This window comes from Salvelinus alpinus, chromosome 28 (assembly GCF_045679555.1).
Source record: "Salvelinus alpinus chromosome 28, SLU_Salpinus.1, whole genome shotgun sequence".
NCBI lineage: Eukaryota > Metazoa > Chordata > Actinopteri > Salmoniformes > Salmonidae > Salvelinus > Salvelinus alpinus.
This window is the reverse complement of record NC_092113.1, coordinates 32922746-32940845: the sequence shown is the minus strand read 5'-3', so window position 1 is coordinate 32940845 and position 18100 is coordinate 32922746. Positions and strand designations below refer to the sequence as shown.

Genomic DNA, 18100 nt, shown 5'->3' with positions numbered 1-18100 from the left:
ACCAGGCAAGGAGGGCATTAATCAGAGAGGCAACAAAGAGACCAAAGATGAGCTGCAAAGCTCCACAGCGGAGATTGGAGTATCTGTCTATAGGACCACTTTAAGCCATACACTCCACAGAGCTGGGCTTTACGGAAGAGTGGCCAGAAAAAAGCCATAACTTAAAGAAAAAAAAAAGCAAACACATTTTGTGTTTGCCAAAAGGCATGTGGGGGACTCCCAAAACATATGGAAGAAGGTGCTCTGGTCAGATGAGACTAAAATGTAGCTTTTTGGCTATCAAGGAAAATGCTATGTCTGGCACAAACCCAACACCACTCATCACCCCAAGAACAGCATCACCACAGCGAAGAATGGTGGTGGCAGCATCATGCTGTGGGGATGTTTTTCAACGGCAGGGACTGGGAAACTGGTCAGAATTGAAGGAATCATGGATGGCGCTAAATACAGGAAAATTCTTGAGGGAAACCTGTTTCAGTCTTCCAGAGATTTGAGCCTGGGACGGAGGTTCACCTTCCAGCAGAACAATGACCCTAAGCACACTGCTAAAGCAACACTCAAGTGGTTTAAGGGGAAACATTTAAATGTCTTGGAAATGTCAATCCAATTGAGAATCTGTGGTACGACTTAAAGATTGCTGTACACCAGCGGAACCCATCCAACTTGAAGGAGCTGGAGCAGTTTTGCCTTGAGGAATGGGCAAAAATCCCAGTGGCTAGATGTGCCAAGCTTACAGAGACATATCTCAAGAGACTTGCAGCTGTAATTGCTGCAAAAGGTGGCTCTACAAAGTATTGCCTTTGGGGGGGTGAATAGTTATGCACGCTCAAGTTTTCTGTTTTGTTGTATTTTTTATTGTTTGTTTCACAATAAAAAATATGTTGCATCTTCAAAGTGGTAGGCATGTTGTGTAAATCAAATGATACAACCCCCACCAAAATATTTTTGAATTCCATGCTGTAAGGCAACATAATACTTTCGCAAGGCACTGTGGGTGAGATAGACAGAGAGATGTTTTTATTATTTTGGAACTTTTGTGAGTATAATGTTTACTGTTAATTATTATCTACTTCACTTGCTTTGGCAATGTTAACATATGTTTCCCATTCCAATAAAGCCCTTAAATTGAATGGAATTGAGAGGAGAGCAAGAGAATTCGAGAGAGACGGCAACACAATTAGCAACACAATTAGACCCAACCAAATCATGAGAAAACCAAAAGATAATTACTTGACACATTGGAAAGAATTAACAAAAAAACAGAGCAAACTAAAATGCTATTTGGCCCTAAACAGAGAGTACACAGTGGCAGAATACCTGACCACTGTGACTGACCCAAATTTAAGGAAAGCTTTGACTATGTACAGACTCAGTGAGCATAGCCTTGCTATTGAGAAAGGCCGCCATAGGCTGACCTGGCTCTCAAGAGAAGACAGGCTATGTGCACACTGCCCACAAAATTAGGTGGAAACTGAGCTACACTTCCTAGCCTCCTGCCTAATGTATGACCATATTAGAGACACATATTTCCCTCAGATTACACAGATTCACAAAGAATTTGAAAACAAACCCAATTTTGATAAACTCCCATATCTACACTACAGTGTGCCATCACAGCAGCAATATTTGTGACCTGTTGCCACAAGAAAAGGTCAACCAGTGAAGAACAAACACCATTGTAAATACAACCCATATTTATGCTTATTTATTTTCCCTTTTGCACTTTAACCATTTGTACCTCGTTACAACACTGTATATATACATAATATGACATTTGTAATGTCTGTTCTTTTGGAACTTCAGTGAGTGTAATGTTTACTGTGAATTGTTATTGTTTATTTCACTTTGTATATTATCTTCTTCACTTGCTTTGGCAATGTTAACATATGTTTCCCATGCCAATAAAGCCCCTTGCACTGAATTGAATTGATAGACAGACAGAGAGAGAGAGAGTTAGAGAGAGACAGAGAGAGAGAGTGAGAGAGAATTAGAAAGAGAGAGAGAGTTAGAGAGAGAGGAGACTAAACAAGAGCAGCATTGTAATTTAGGAGTTCCTGTCATGGTGTTACGCTGGCTAGTCTAGAGGGTTGTCCACCACTTGAATGGAGTGACATACTTTAAGAGAAAGAGGGGAGGGGAGAGGAGAGGGAGAGAAGGAGAGAGAGAGCGAGACAGACAGAAAAAAATATCAGAGCTGAACTGATCCAAACACAGCCCATTAGTCCAGCTCACCCAGTGGGAGAGAAAGAGATTAACCCTCTCCACCAACCCACAGCCTGCTTGGTGACCTGACATGACCCAACCCTGACTAACAACCCTGCCTCATTCATATACCCTTTTCACACAACTGAGTTGAGCCAAGCCGAGCCAAGCTAAGCCAGGCTGTACTGGTTATGTATCTGCCATAGTTGCTGGAACCGTGCTTAAAATGACAAGGTTAATCAGAGACAGCCCAGCAAAATACAGTTGGAATCGGTATGGTAGTGTAGAAAGGATAACACTTGTCCATGGGAAAGACAGACAACACACACTTGTTCTGTCTGAGCACTGACTGACTGCCTGACTCACTGGCTGAATAGCTAGCCGACTGACTGGCTGCCTGGCTGACTGACTCACTGCCTGGCTGACTGGCTGAGAAGATTGACAGCAGAACGAGGAAAAATAGCTGGGTTTGAATGAAATGCTAATGGTGTTATTTTGGAGGCTGTGGTTCGTCCCTCTTGGTTTCTTCCAGCTGACTACCCGAGCAAGGGCTAGTCTCTGACAATGAGAGTCTATCTGTGAGAAGGCGGTTGGGTAGGGAGGGTGGAGGGGCAGTTCCACAGAGAGACCAAGCCTGTCCCATCCTACCCCTCTATAGTTTGCCTGTCCCATCCCACCCCCCTTGTAGTTTGCCTGTCCCATCCCACCCACTTGTAGTTAGCCTGTCTCATACTATCCCTGTAGTAGCCTGTCCCATACCACCTTGTAGTCAGCCTGTCCCATCCCACCCCCTGTAGTTTGCCTGTCCCATCCCACCCACTTGTAGCCAGCCGGTCCCATCCCACCCCCTATAGTTTGCCTGTCCCATCCCACCCACTTGTAGGTAGCCTGTCCCATACCACCTTGTAGTCAGCCTGTCCCATCCCACCCCCCCTGTAGCAGCCTGTCCCCTCCCACCCTCCTGTAGTAGCCTGTCCCATCCCAACCACATATAGGTAGCCTGTCCCATCTCACCCCCTGTAGTTAGCCTGTCCCATCCCACCCCCCTATAGTTAGCCTGTCCCATCCCACCCACATATAGTTCGCCTGTCCCATCCCACCCACATATAGGTAGCCTGTCCCATCCCACTCCCCTATAGTCAGCCTGTCCTATCCCACCCACATATAGGTAGCCTGTCCCATCCCACCCCCCTATAGTTAGCCTGTCCCATCCCACCCCCCTATAGTTAGCCTGTCCCATCCCACCCCCTGTAGGTAGCCTGTCCCATCCCACCCACATATAGTTAGCCTGTTCCATCCCACCCCCCTATAGTTAGCCTGTCCCATCCCACCCACATATAGTTAGCCTGTCCCATCCCACCCTCCTGTAGTTAGCCTGTCCCATCCCAACCACCCATAGTTAGCCTGTCCCATCCCACCCCCCTATAGTTAGCCTGTCCCATCCCACCCTCCTGTAGGTAGCCTGTCCCATCCCAACCACCCATAGTTAGCCTGTCCCATCCCACCCTCCTGTAGGTAGCCTGTCCCATCCCAACCACCTATAGGTAGCCTGTCCCATCCCACCCCCCTGTAGGTAGCCTGTCCCATCCTACCCTCCTGTAGGTAGCCTGTCCCATCCCACCCTCCTGTAGTTAGCCTGTCCCATCCCACCCTCCTGTAGTTAGCCGTTCCCAGCTAGTGACTCCAGCAGTTATTTAAGCAATAAGGGGGTGTGGTATATGGCCAATATACCATGGCTAAGGGCCGTTCTTAGGCACAACACATCACGTAGTCCTTGGACACATCCCTTAGCCATGGTATATTGGCCATATACCACAAACCCCCGAGGTGCCTTATTGTTATTATAAAATGCTTACCAACGTAATTAGAGCAGTAAAAATAAATGTTTTGTCATACCCGTGGTATACGGTCTGATACCACGGCTGCATTCAGGGCTTGAACCACCCAACTTATAAATCCTGTAATAAACTGGGTGGTTCAAGCCCTGAATGCTGATTGGCTGACAGCCATGGTATACTCTATGTTATGTCGTGCCTAAGAGCAGCCCTTAGCTGTGGGATATTGGCCATATACCACACCCACTCAGGCCTTATTGCTTAATTATAGCCTGTCCCAGGGCTCTGTGACTTAAAATGACATTTGTAGTGAGTCCCACGGTAGGTTTGGCCACTTCCAAAGACAAACCCCAGGTTGGATGACTGAACAATGTTAAACCATGCTGCTACAGGGCTATTCCACAGTGGCACAGAGATAGCCTGTTCCCAGATCTGTTTGTGCTGTCTTGCCAACTCCTAAGGTCATTGTCACACCAATGGCACTGTCATGACGTTGCCTGTTTAGGTACATAAAGCCCATTCCCCTCTCCCTGCCACTCCCTGCCTCCCCCTTTCCTCTTTCAACCCATGCTGTGGTCACAGAGAGACGTCGTAAATTCCTGAGAATCTCCTCATGGCCAAACAGCATTAGAGAGAGGGTAAACTTTCAGGACAAAGGAAGTTTTCTTCCACCTCACAGAACTTGAGGTACGAACAGATTTCATGTTCCTGAAAAAGTATTAAAGATCGGTGAAGATTCCAGCTATTAACCGGTCCGTTGGTCACAATGTGGGAAACTCATGGGAGACTGTGTGGCTACATTACCATACTGCTGTTTATATAATAACCTCAGATATGAGGTTTACATCTGAGTGTTGTATAAAATGAATGAGTGAGTATGATACTGTTTGTATAATTGTGTAATATGATTTTGGACTGTTTAATGAAGAAAAATACAAATCCCTTTTGATTTGAACTAAATCCGAGGACCCGACCCTGAGCCAGTTGGGTCAGACATCCTGGGACAGCCCCTCTCTGCTATCCGAATAAAAACCCAACTCTGAGAAATTATCAACAGACCATGTTTTTTCTCCATAGGAGGAGAACGAAGGTTAAGTACCATTGCTGAATCTTTAACCATACCACGTGGTTAAACTCTTAGACGAATAAGAACAAGTCTTTGATATTGACTACTAGTCTGCAGCTAGGAATTCGGTATCATTGAACGCGAAGAAAGACAACCGCCGAAACATCCATTCTATAACGAATGTCACTCTGAACTATCCACAATAACCAAGACAGAGACAGACGAATCTCCAACAGAAACTAACTTTTCTCCAGCGATCAGGACGACACACTGAGCGTAAATATATATATATTGATTGCAATTGTTCCCGAATGAGTGAGCGTTCATGTGTAAAGGATTAGCATGTCAATTGTTATAATTATGGACTCTGTAGTGACTTCTTAGTCGAACCCAATTTTCCCTTTGTCTAACAAGCCGCCATGCCGGTTCAGCCCACAATTCGGCGGTTGTCTTTCTTCGCGTTCAATGATTCGCATTTCTCCCATCATTTCATGTAATCATTTTAAGTTTGTTTGTTTGTTTATGCATTTCTGTGAATTACTTAGTTAGTAATAAATAAATTTAAGACAATTGATGTATGGATGACTCATAGTGAAGACTGGGTTCGTGCAGATAACCAACAATTTACGATGTTTGGAATGAGACTAACGTGAGGTAAAATAAATAAATCATTAATCAGAAGACTATTGATCAGATATGAAAATATCTGAAAGGTTATATTGGGAAATTATAACTTTGTAATCTGACTACTTTCCCTGGTGCTCCCAAATTCATAGTTAATTAGTTACGTTATTATTTAGTTGATCGCGTAATAACTAATTACAGAGAATCTTTGATAAAAACTATAAGTCTTCAATTTAATGATAGCAAAGACACGACAGCACGATAGCACAGACAGATGTGAGACCAGGCTAGGGCAGAGACATCTGGGTCTGACGTGTCCCCATTCCTGTGGTCTACAAAGATTCAAAATAAATGGCCTACCCCGCTCTTATTTTACCAGGCTAGACAATTTAGAACAAATTCTTATTTACAATGAGGGCCTGGCAAGAGGAAAAAGTCCTCCTGTGGGGACGGGGGATTAAAAAACAAACAACGTAAGACAAATGGCCAACACAGACAGAAGACACAGGCAACAGCTCAAATACAACAGCAGACAAACAGTGGATGTGTGTGTGTGTGTGTGTGTGTGTGTGTGTGTGTGTGTGTGTGTGTGTGTGTGTGTGTGTGTGTGTGTGTGTGTGTGTGTGTGTGTGTGTGTGTGTGTGTGTGTGTCTGTGTCTGTGTGTCTGTGTGTCTGTGTGTGCGTGCAGGCATGTGTGGTGTGTGTGAAGTAAAACAACATTCTTCCTTACATAAGGCAATGCAAACTAGTGACAACTAGAAACAACTACATGTCTCAACAACCTGTTCATCTATTTGTCCTTTGACCTCCTCCAGGGACACCAGGTTCTGTAGTTGTAGGTTGGCTTGGAGGGGATTCCAAGACCAGGGGACTGAGCAATCCAAGGACCTTTTTCCATTGCTCGGTTTACATTTTCGGGACTCTTAGAATATAACAAGATTGAGATCTGAGTTTGAATGTGTTTTCATTTCGAGCTAGAAGAGAGGATAGATAAGATGTCATTTTTCCTGAAATGGCCTTATGAATAAGAATGTACCAGTGTTTGAGCCTGCGTGTTGCTAGTGATGTCCACCTGACAGCACTGTAGAGATCACAATGGTGAGTTAGACTTCTCTGATTGGTGTCAAGACGAAGGGCTGCATGATACACAGAGTCAAGAGCCTTCAGTGTAGCGATTGAGGCACATACAGTCAATAGTATCACCATAGTCCAACACAGAGAGAAAAGTACAACTAATCAACTCCTTTCTGGCGGCAAAGGAAAAACAAGCTTTGTGCCGGTAATTAAACCCAATACGTAGCTTGAGTTTCTTGACAAGGTTCTCTCCACCCAAACTCCCAGATATTTGTACATTTTGAATTGCTCTATAGAATGTCCTTCCAACATAGTAATTACGTAGTTTTCAGAGTGTTTAGTATTGGAAAATACCATTAATTTTGTTTTAGAGGAATTCAGAACAATCTTCAAATCGTACAGATTCTGTTGAATAATGTTAAAAGTTGTTTGAGATTTTTCAAAAGCCAAAGTCAAACTGCTGCCACTTAGAGAACAGTGTCATCCGCATAAAAATGTACGTCAGCTGTCTCAATATGGCTCCCAATGTTGTTGATATAGATAATAATAAACCACAGGGGACACCCGAGCACAACTCTACGGTGTCCGACATTCAACCATCTGCCTTAACACACTGGGTTCTATAGCTAGTTCACAAACCACTCCAGAGCATGACCAGTAATCCCAACACCAGTAATCCCAACACACTTCAATCTCTGCACCAAGAGTATGGTCCACAGTGTCAAACGCCTCTGAATACATATATACAATGCTGCTTCCCATCCAGGGCACAGTGTATGTGTCTACTAGTCTAGGTTCAGGTCACCCAAAAGGACAAATTCAGATTTGACATTCTGAGATAATAATTCTAAAATAGAATCCAGAGAGCCAATAGCAGATGGGGGTGTAGAGTAATTTAGCACCATGTCAGGGCAGCACTGTTCTTGAGCAGGAACCTTTATCAGAATATTGCTGCACTCATCATTCTGCTCTGCACTGTAATGCAGGTTTCGGAGTCGGGTGCCGCCGAGTGGTATTGCATCACGTCTATAGTGTGTGTGTGTTTATGTGTGCATATGTGTGTGTTATTCCAGTAGGAGCGGTAGGTAGGCTCCTCTACTCAGGGTGCAGGATGCGTGTGTGTGTGTGTGTGTGTGTGTGTGTGTGTGTGTGTGTGTGTGTGTGTGTTCTTCCAGTAGGAGCGGTAGGTAGGCTCCTCTACTCAGGGTGCAGGATGCGTGTGTGTGTGTGTGTGTGTGTGTGTGTGTGTGTGTGTGTTCTTCCAGTAGGAGCGGTAGGTAGGCTCCTCTACTCAGGGTGCATTGATGCGTGTGTGTGTGTTTGTGTTCTCTACTCGGTGCAAGCTGTGTGTGTGTTCTCTACTCACGTTGAAGGCTGTGGGTGTGTGTGTGTGTGTGTGTGTGTGTGTGTGTGTGTGTGTGTGTGTGTGTGTGTGTGTGTGTGTGTGTGTGTGTGTGTGTGTGTGTGTGTGTGTGTGTGTGTGTGTGTGTGTGTGTGTGTGTGTGTGTGTGTGTGTGTGTGTGTGTGTGTGTGTATGTGTGTGTTCTCTACTCACGGTGCAGGCTGAGTGAGATGTTAATTATCCTGATGTTGTTGACAGTCTTCAGCTCAGGGATGGAGGCACACTTCAGGTGGGTGTTGGCGGACGAGTCGCCCACGTCGATCCAACACACTGTCTCCTGGGCGTAGTTGAAGTCCATGGCAGTGGTCTGTTTTTCAACAATAATAATAATAGCTTGGGTTTTATATAGCGCTTTTCAAAGACCCAAAAACGCTTCATAATAGTTTCAATGTACAGTTAAAAAGTACAAATCCCAGAGGATAAGACATCAGCATTATAAAACACTTATTTCCAACCTGGTCCAGGTGTAGGGGTTAAGGACAGGGACAGGGACAGGGACAGGGACAGGGACAGGGACAGGGACAGGGACAGGGTTAGGGTTAGGGTGGTGAGTGGATAGTTAGATGACATTTTGTTAAAATCAAATCCAATTGTATTTGTCACATGCGGAAAATAAAACAGGTATTTTTCACCTTACAGTGAAATGCTTACTTACAAGCCCTTAACCAACAATGCAGAGCTTTGAAAAAGAAAAAAAATATGTGCTGAATAAACTAAAGGAAAAATAGTAACACAATAACATAACAATAATGAGGCTAAATACAGGGGGTACCGGTACCGAGTCAACGTTGCGGGGTACAGGTTAGTCAAGGTAATTTGAGGTAATATGTACATGTAGGTAGGGATAAAGTGACTATGCATAGATAATAAACAGAGAGTAGCAGCAGTGTATGTGAAGAGTGTGAAGGAATGTGCATGAATGTGTGTGTGTGGCGTCAATATGCATGTGTGTGTTTTGTGTGTGTGTGTCCCCGTGTGTGTCCCTGTGTGTGTCCCCGTGTGTGTGTCCCCATGTGTGTGTGTGTGTGTGTGTGTGTGTGTGTGTGTGTGTGTGTGTGTGTGTGTGTGTGTGTGTGTGTGTGTGTGTGTGTGTGTGTGTGTGTGTGTGTGTGTGTGTGTGTGTGTGTGTGTGTGTGTGTGTGTGTGTGTGTGTGTGTTGGAGTGTCGGTGAGTATAATAAGGAAATCAAAAAGAGCTCTAACCTTCTTGGTGCTGATGGCCGGGAGGCGGGTGGGCATGCCACTCAGAGACGTACAGCGGATGTCATTGAGGTTAGCGATCAGCAGCACCGGCAGCTGTTCCACAGGATCTGAAAGATGGAGGAGAGGAAGAGAGAGGGAGGGAGGGAGGGAGGGAGGGAGGGAGGGAGGGAGGGAGGGAGGGAGGGAGGGAAAAGAAGGAGAGGTCGAGAGGGAAGATGGTGAGAGGAGAGGGATAAAAGGAGAGGGATGATGGTGAGAGGAGAGGGATGATGGTGAGAGGAGAGGGATAAAAGGAGAGGGATGATGGTGAGAGGAGAGTGATTAAAGGAGAGGGATGATGGTGAGAGGAGAGGGATAAAAGGAGAGGGATGATGGTGAGAGGAGAGGGATAAAAGGAGAGGGATGATGGTGAGAGGAGAGGGATAAAAGGAGAGGGATGATGGTGAGAGGAGAGGGATAAAAGGAGAGGATGATGGTGAGAGGAGAGGGATGAAAGGAGAGGGGAAGAAAGGTCACATAGCTCTGACATGTCTTCCTTGTAAATTCAATTATAACAGCATTAGAGTGTCACGCCGTACAAATGTCATTCCTCCAATAATAACACAGCATGACAGGACCAAAACAAAACAAATCAACTGAAACACAGATATGACTTGGTCTAGCTTTAGTCTATGACAAGTGTAGACTACACGTCTGTACAGTATGTTGATGTTTGTTTGTGTGTGTGTGTGTGTGTGTGTGTGTGTGTGTGTGTGTGTGTGTGTGTGTGTGTGTGTGTGTGTGTGTGTGTGTGTGTGTGTGTGTGTGTGTGTGTGTGTGTGTGTGTGTCTCACCGTTCTTGGCCTTGCAGGAGCGGTTGTCTGGCTGCAGTAGGTAGCCCTCCACACAGCTGCAGGTGTAGGAGCCCTCGTTGTTGGAGCACGACTGACTGCATGTCCCGTACACACTGCACTCGTTGAAATCTGAGGATTCCGGCAGGGCAATGTCAGTCAGTATAGTGAGTCCGTCCGTCCGTCCGTCCGTCCGTCAGTCAGTCAGTCAGTCACTGGTCAGACATGGGACTGTTGTCATGTTTACTGTAACTTGATGCACATGTCCAGGACTCAGGAGTCTTACCTTTGCATGTCTTTCCATCCTGGCTGACTTCATAGCCAATTTTGCAGTAACACTTGGGCCCTTGGTGTGTTACAGAGCAGTTGCCCTCGCAGCCATGGGTGGCACAGTCTGGTCCAAGCTCTACCACAGAGAGACATCACAATCACATGAAAGACATGCAAGGAAACATGGTTGGTCGCAAACGGCATGGTTCACACACATGCATAAAAACAACATAAAAAATCTATATATAATTTAACAAAAAACATTTTAGAGATGACTAATGTTACTGTCTCCACTACAACAAAACAATATTCAAATAAATGTCCTTGAAACATTTAATTGAGATACTGTAGAATTCCATTCATTCCTATGGAGGACTGCTCCTACTGGGGAGTACCAATATGGCCGACCAAGGGCTTCAAAGCCTCTCAATGGCCAATACATAGCAATCAGCAATCAAGGGTTTATATCAAATCAAATCAAATGTTATTTGTCACATGCACCGAATACAACATTACAGTGAAATGCTTACTTACAAGCCCTTAACCAACAATGCAGTTTTAAGAAAATACCCCCCCCCCCATTTTTTTTTTTTAAGTAAGAGATAAGAATAACAAATAATTAAAGAGCAGCAGTAATAACATAACAATAACATAACATAACAATAACGAGGCTAAATACAGGGGGTACCGGTACAGAGTCAATGTTGCGGGGTACAGGTTAGTCAAGGTAATTGTGGTAATATGTACATGCTGGTAGGGATAAAGTGACTAAGCATAGATAATAACAGAGAGTAGCAGCAGTGTAGAAGAGGGGGGGAGGGGGGGGCAATGCAAATAGTCTGGGTAGCCATTTGATTAGCTGTTCAGGAGTCTTATGGCTTGGGGGTAGAAGCTGTTTAGAAGCCTCTTGGACCTAGACTTGGCGCTACGGTACCGCTTGCCGTGCGATAGCAGAGAGAACAGTCTATGACTAGGGTGGCTGGAGTCTTTGACAATTTTTAGGGTCTTCCTCTGACACCATCTGGTATTAAGTTAATGGATGGCAGGAAGCTTGGCCCCGGTGATGTCCTGGGCTGTACGCACTAACCACTGTAGTTGCCATACCAGGGAGTGATGCAACCCGTCAGGATGCTCTCAATGGTGCAGCTGTAAAACCTTTTGAGGATCTGAGGACCCATGCCAAATCTTTTCAGTCTCCTGAGGGGGAATAGGTTTTGTCATGCCTTCTTCACGACTGTTTTGGTGTGCTTGGACCATGTTAGTTTGTTGGTGATGTGGACGCCAAAGACTCTGAAGCTCTCAACCTGCTCCACTAAAGCCCTGTCGATGAGAATAATCTCCTTTGTCTTGATCACGTTGAGGGAGAGGTAGTGGTCCTTGCACCACCCGGCCAGGTCTCTGACCTCCTCCCTATAGGCTGTCTCATCGTTGTTGTCGTGATCAGGCCTACCACTGTTGTGTCATCGGCAAACTTAATGATGGTGTTGGAGTCGTGCCTGGCTGTGCAGTCATGAGTGAACAGGGAGTACAGGAGGGGACTGAGCACGCACCCCTGAGGGGCCCCCGTGTTGAGGATCAGCGTGGCGGATGTGTTGTTACCTACCCTTACCACCTGGGGTCGGCCCGTCAGGAATTCCAGGATCCAGTTGCAGAGGGAGGTATTTAGTCCCAGAGTCCATAGCTTAGTGATGAGCTTTGAGGGCACTATGGTGTTGAACGCTGAGCTGTAGTCAATTAATAGCATTCTCACATAGCTGTTCCTTTTGTTCAGGTGTGAAAGGGCAGTGTAGAGTACAATAGAGATTGCATCATCTGTGGATCTGTTGGTATGCAAATTGGAGTGGGTCTAGGGTTTCTGGGATAATGGTGTTGATGTGAGCCATGACCAACCTTTCAAAGCATTTCATGGCTACATACGTGAGTGCTATGAGCAGGTTACCTTAGTGTTCTTGGGCACAGGGATTATGGTGGTCTGCTTGACACATGTTGGTATTATAGACTCAGACAGGGAGAGGTTGAAAATGTCAGTGAAGACACTTGCCAGTTGGTCAGCACGTCCTCGCATTACATGTCCTGGTAATCCGTCTGGCCCTGTGGCCTTGTGAATGTTGACCTGTTTAAAGGTCTTACTAACATCGGCTGCGGAGAGCGTGATCACACAGTCGTCCGGAACAGCTGTTGCTCTCATGCATGTTTCAGTGTTACTTGCCTCGAAGCGAGCATAGAAGTTATTTAGCTCGTCTGGTAGGCTCGTGTCACTGGGCAGCTCGCGACTGTGCTTCCCTTTGTAGTCAGTAATAGTTTGCGAGCCCTGCCACATCCGACGAGCGTCGGAGCCGGTGTATACGAGATTCGATCTTAGTCTTGTATTGACGCTTTGCCTGTTTGATGGTTCGTCGGAGGGCATAGCGGGATTTCTTATAAGCTTCCGGGTTATATACTGTACATCATTGGTGAAACACCTTCTGACTAACGAATACAACAGGTGCAACACATCCTGAACAACGAGGATGATTCCAATCCAAACAGAACAGTTTGTGCTATCCGGGATCCTTGGGACATCCATACCTCATTGAAATTGAAATGTAAAATGGTTACGGTAAGGGTTAGGTTATGGTTAGGGTAGAGGTCAAGGTTAGGGTTTAGGGTATGGACGTCACAAGGATACGGGATAGCACCGAACCAAAGAAGAGAAAATAGAAAACAAAATCAAGGAAAAAACCAAAGCCTGTAACATAAGCAATAGCTTCCTTCCTCCAGTCAACACACTAATAGCTTCCTTCCTCCAGTCAACACACTAATAGCTTCCTTCCTCCAGTCAACACACTAATAGCTTGTTTGCAGATCAGCTGTGAAAATGCTTATCTTAATCCAAGAGCTATCTTCCCATCGATGGTCTCCACTGACACAATGTCTTTTGGCCGGGAGTGAGGGACATCCTCCTAGCCCTAGCCCCCGCTCTGCATATGAAAGTGATTAGGGACCTTGGCCTGCACTTTTGGAATGACTGTTTATAAACACTGACTCCCACCATATCTAGACCAGGACACAGTGTGGTAACAGACTTTGGCACAGTTGAGGCTAGGATCATTTAGACTAGAGCAAGTTAGAGATTTCCACTGTAATCTCAGACTAATCGCTCATACAGTAGAGGCTAATATGAAACAAGGCAACAACACGTGTTGCAGTCTCCTCAAGCTGCAGTCTCTTCACACTGCAGTCTCTTCACACTGCAGTCTCCTCACACTGCAGTCTCCTCACACTGCAGTCTCCTCACACTGCAGTATCCTCACGCTGCAGTCTCCTCACGCTGCAGTCTCCTCACGCTGCAGTCTCTTCACACTGCAGTCTCTTCACACTGCAGTCTCCTCACACTGCAGTCTCTTCACACTGCAGTCTCTTCACACTGCAGTCTCCTCACACTGCAGTCTCCTCACACTGCAGTCTCCTCACACTGCAGTCTCCTCACACTGCAGTATCCTCACGCTGCAGTCTCCTCACGCTGCAGTCTCCTCACGCTGCAGTCTCCTCACGCTGCAGTCTCCTCACGCTGCAGTCTCCTCACGCTGCAGTATCCTCACGCTGCAGTCTCCTCACACTGCAGTATCCTCACGCTGCAGTCTCCTCACGCTGCAGTCTCCTCACACTGCAGTATCCTCACGCTGCAGTATCCTCATGCTGCAGTCTCCTCACACTGCAGTATCCTCACGCTGCAGTCTCCTCACACTGCAGTCTCCTCACACTGCAGTCTCCTCACGCTGCAGTCTTCAGCATGCTGCCTGCCAACAGTTTCCTACCTACCAGATCAAAAGGCAGGTATGAGAGAAGTGGCCATACAGCATGCTGTCTGTCTTTCTTTCTGTCTGAGAGAGGACTGCAGCGCACCAACAAAGAGCTGCCAAAAACACATAACCACACAGACACAACACAAGGAAGTGAGATGAACTCTCAGTCTGAGCATCATCACAAAGCTTGCAGAGCATGGAATCCTACTGGCATGTCCAGTGAAGTCCCATTTCCTAGATAACTAAACATACTGCACCAAAGCAGACTGTACAACCTCATTCAATAGTACATCATAATGGGAGGACACTACAGTATCACACAGGGAGTGGAATATTATCAGTCAGAGTGAAGGGATGTCCACACCACAATCCACAGCCCTGTCCAGCCATGCTGAAAGGAGACCATTACATGCTGACCGTTGAGGCTGGCTAGAGGAGAGCGCAGAGCAGAGAGGAGGTTGGACCACTGAAGGGTCCTCATTATGTAAAGCCTGTGGCACTCGGGCCACAATGGCCCTTTTGTGGGGTCTCGCTGAGAGGAAGAAACCCGCTGTGTGTGTGCCCTGCATCAAACCCATTCACTGAGACACACATAGAGACACACAGTGCCAACGCTAGCCAGGGTGCTGCCCCTCCAAACCTACATCAGGTCCTACCACCTCACCTTTCTCTAGCCCTGAGCCTCTAGCTTCAACCATCACAATCACCACAGCAATAAGTGGATATTGCCCGAAGAACACCAATTTCAATTTCAGCCCGTCTCTAATCTAAACCTAGTTTTCTGACTGTGGGTTTCAAAGCACAACACACTCAAGGGAATGAGTCTGAAAGGGAATATGCATAAGGACACATTTTGACTTCAGACGCCATTCTATTCTGTGGTTGCGGCCATAGAATTATAATTACTACAGAATGGAATCTTATGTTTGTTGTGCCCCACAGTGCCAGAGAGATGAGAGCAGAATACCATTGAAATATAATTACTTATATTACTTCGATTTGCAGAAAACTGCAGCCAATATACATATTTTGTCACAGGTCATGGAGTGTTACAAAGTCAAAGCACCAACAGGGGAAAAAAGTCACCAGTCAACTGTTCTCAACAGTAGTATTCTTTCAGCCATTTAACCAGGGTTAATTACCTGAGAAAACACATGACACACTGCTGCCTTGAGTGTTCAACAAGCATGTCACACACACACAAACACACACATACACACATACACACACACAAACACGGTGAGTGATGCTGAGTGTTCTTGGAGTCCATCCAAGAGCAGATAAGGAGGCAGAGAGGAGGAAAAGTATAAAAGTGTGCTGTTTTCCTTCACCGACAGACAGACAGGACTGTCCCAGGGCCTCTCTGATCAATATTTAGGTGGGGTGAACTAGGTGGGGTGAACTAGGTGGGGTAATGGGGTTGAAAGGGATGATAAGGACAAACAGGGACAGGACAAGGATTAAAAACTCAGTATCCCCTCCATTCTACTTCACAACCTTCATGACTTCTAAGAGTCTTTCCCAACACCAGATTATTCCTAGTTACATCAATCTACAGTATCTACTGAATACTGAATACTGACTGGCTGACTATAGGACTGACTGACTGGATGACTGGCTAGCTGACTGACTGACTGGATGACTGGCTGACTGGCTGGCCAAGTGAAAGATAGAGACGACACTATCAGATTAACTTGGATCCAGTCAGTCACTGGGCATTTGTCACTTACCAGTGAGGAAGCTTACATGTCTACCTCTCCTTTTATCAAGGCCAGGCCCTGGGTCGAGACATTCCTAACCCTCACCTCTCCTCTCTCTGTCTCTGTCTGCTCCAGTGTTCCTTTCCTCAACAAAAACAGGGACTCAAATATTCGTCAAACAGCTATTTTTCAGTGGCAAATGAAAAGGCTACACTGAGTGTACAAATCATTAGGAATATTAGGAAGGTAATAAGCATAATAAATTTTAGCAGCATAGATAGTGGGATAGTGTTCAATAGTGGGAAGGATACGCCACACCCGGCACACAGTCTACATCAGCTTTACCCTCGTAAGAATGGGCCTATATGGATAGGGCCAAATTGAAATGCTTCTTTCAGAAGAAATATGAAAAGCATATGCATAAGCATGGTAGCATTTGAAAGGGATCAGTTTGGAGATTATGGGGAAATCATCAGACCAAAGTTGAGGACACAACAGTTCACCTACAAGACTGAATCCAAACATTACACTGTTGATTTTATGTGCATTTTACATTTACTGTACTTTGCCACATTTGTTGATAACGAAATCTGAAAATACCCCGGATACTCTACATTCAGTAACACGATAAGAATACTCCTGGAAAATGTGGAGTATATACACATACAGCATTTCCCTCAGTCAGTCGACAAAAAAATTGCAAAAGTTGCCCAATTAACGGGAGGGATGGGGGCAACTTCTGGTCACGTGCAGTGCTCAAGTTCAGAACGGCTGTCAGTCAAAACTAGAGGTCGACCGATTAATCGGGGCCGATTTCAAGTTTTCAATACAATCGGAAATCGGTATTTTTGAGCGCCGATTTGCCGATTCTTTTTTTTTTACACCTTTATTTAATCTTTATTTAACTAGGCAAGTCAGTTAAGAACACATTCTTATTTTCAATGACGGCCTAGGAACGTTCTGCAGAACGACAGATTTTTAACCTTGTCAGCTCGGGGGATCCAATCTTGCAACCTCACAGTTAACTAGTCCAATGCTCTAACACTGATTACATTGCACTCCACGAGGAGCCTGCCTGTGCCGCGAATGCAGTAAGCTAAGGTAAATTGCTAGCTAGCATTAAACTTATCTTATAAAAAACAATCAATCAATGACTGTCATCGCTCCAATATGTACTTAACCATAAACATCAATGCCTTTCTTAAAATCAATACACAAGTATATATTTTTAAACCTGCATATTTAGCAGGCAAACCTCCAGGTTAGCAGGCAATATTAACCAGGTGAAATTGTGTCATTTCTCTTGCGTTCACTGCACGCAGAGTCAGGGTATATGCAACAGTTTGGGCAGCCTGGCTCTTTGCGAACTAATTTGCCAGAATTTTACGTAATTATGACAGCATTGAAGGTTGTGCAATGTAACAGGAATATTTAGACTCATGGATGCCACCCGTTAGATAAAATACGGAACGGAATAAACGTTTTGTTTTCGAGGTGATAGTTTCCGGATTAGTCAAAGGTATATGGTTTAGAGAGAAATAGTCGACGCGTTATAATTCCTGTAATAACTTACTTGCGGCTGAATTTGAAAGGGGTTCCTTCGTTATTTTACCGTTCATGTCTTCCATAGAGAATGTCTTGATCTACTTCAAATAAGGTCTGTGTTTCGTGCAGGCTTAAACCGCCTCGACGTTTTGATACCTGTGTAAATCTCACTAGGATAAGGTAACGTTTGTCAACATATTTTCATAAATCCACTCTACAAAAAAAAATGATCTTCGCTTATATTTAGCCAATATTGATCAGAGTTACCTTGTCCTATGGATATCTACACAGTTATAAAATTGGCAAGGTGGTGTAAGCCTACACAAAACACAGACCTTATTTTAAGTGAATCTAAAAATATCCTATGGAATAAATGAAGGAACCGCTTTTCAGATTTTGCTAGAAGGTGTCATGGGAATTATGACTCGCACTTTGGTCGTCAATTCTTACCATGCCCATTATTAAAATAGGATTTCCTGCATATAGAAATGACAGTTTTTGTTTTCAACATTCATCACAGGTAACTTAAACTCTATTTTTATTCAAACAGTTGAGAATATTTGT

General features: G+C 45.1%; 1 protein-coding gene across 1 annotated transcript in view; it reads right to left on the bottom strand.

Moving 5' to 3' along the window:
* Positions 1 to 18100, bottom strand: part of LOC139558002 (low-density lipoprotein receptor-related protein 1-like) — a 220463-nt gene that overhangs the window by 108955 nt on the left and 93408 nt on the right. Inside the window, exons 4-7 of the mRNA XM_071373369.1 lie at positions 10523 to 10642; positions 10240 to 10368; positions 9407 to 9513; positions 8358 to 8511 (exon numbers count right to left, since the gene is read on the bottom strand). Of these exons, the coding sequence (XP_071229470.1) occupies positions 8358 to 8511; positions 9407 to 9513; positions 10240 to 10368; positions 10523 to 10642 (510 nt within the window). The remainder of the gene's footprint in view (positions 1 to 8357; positions 8512 to 9406; positions 9514 to 10239; positions 10369 to 10522; positions 10643 to 18100) is intronic.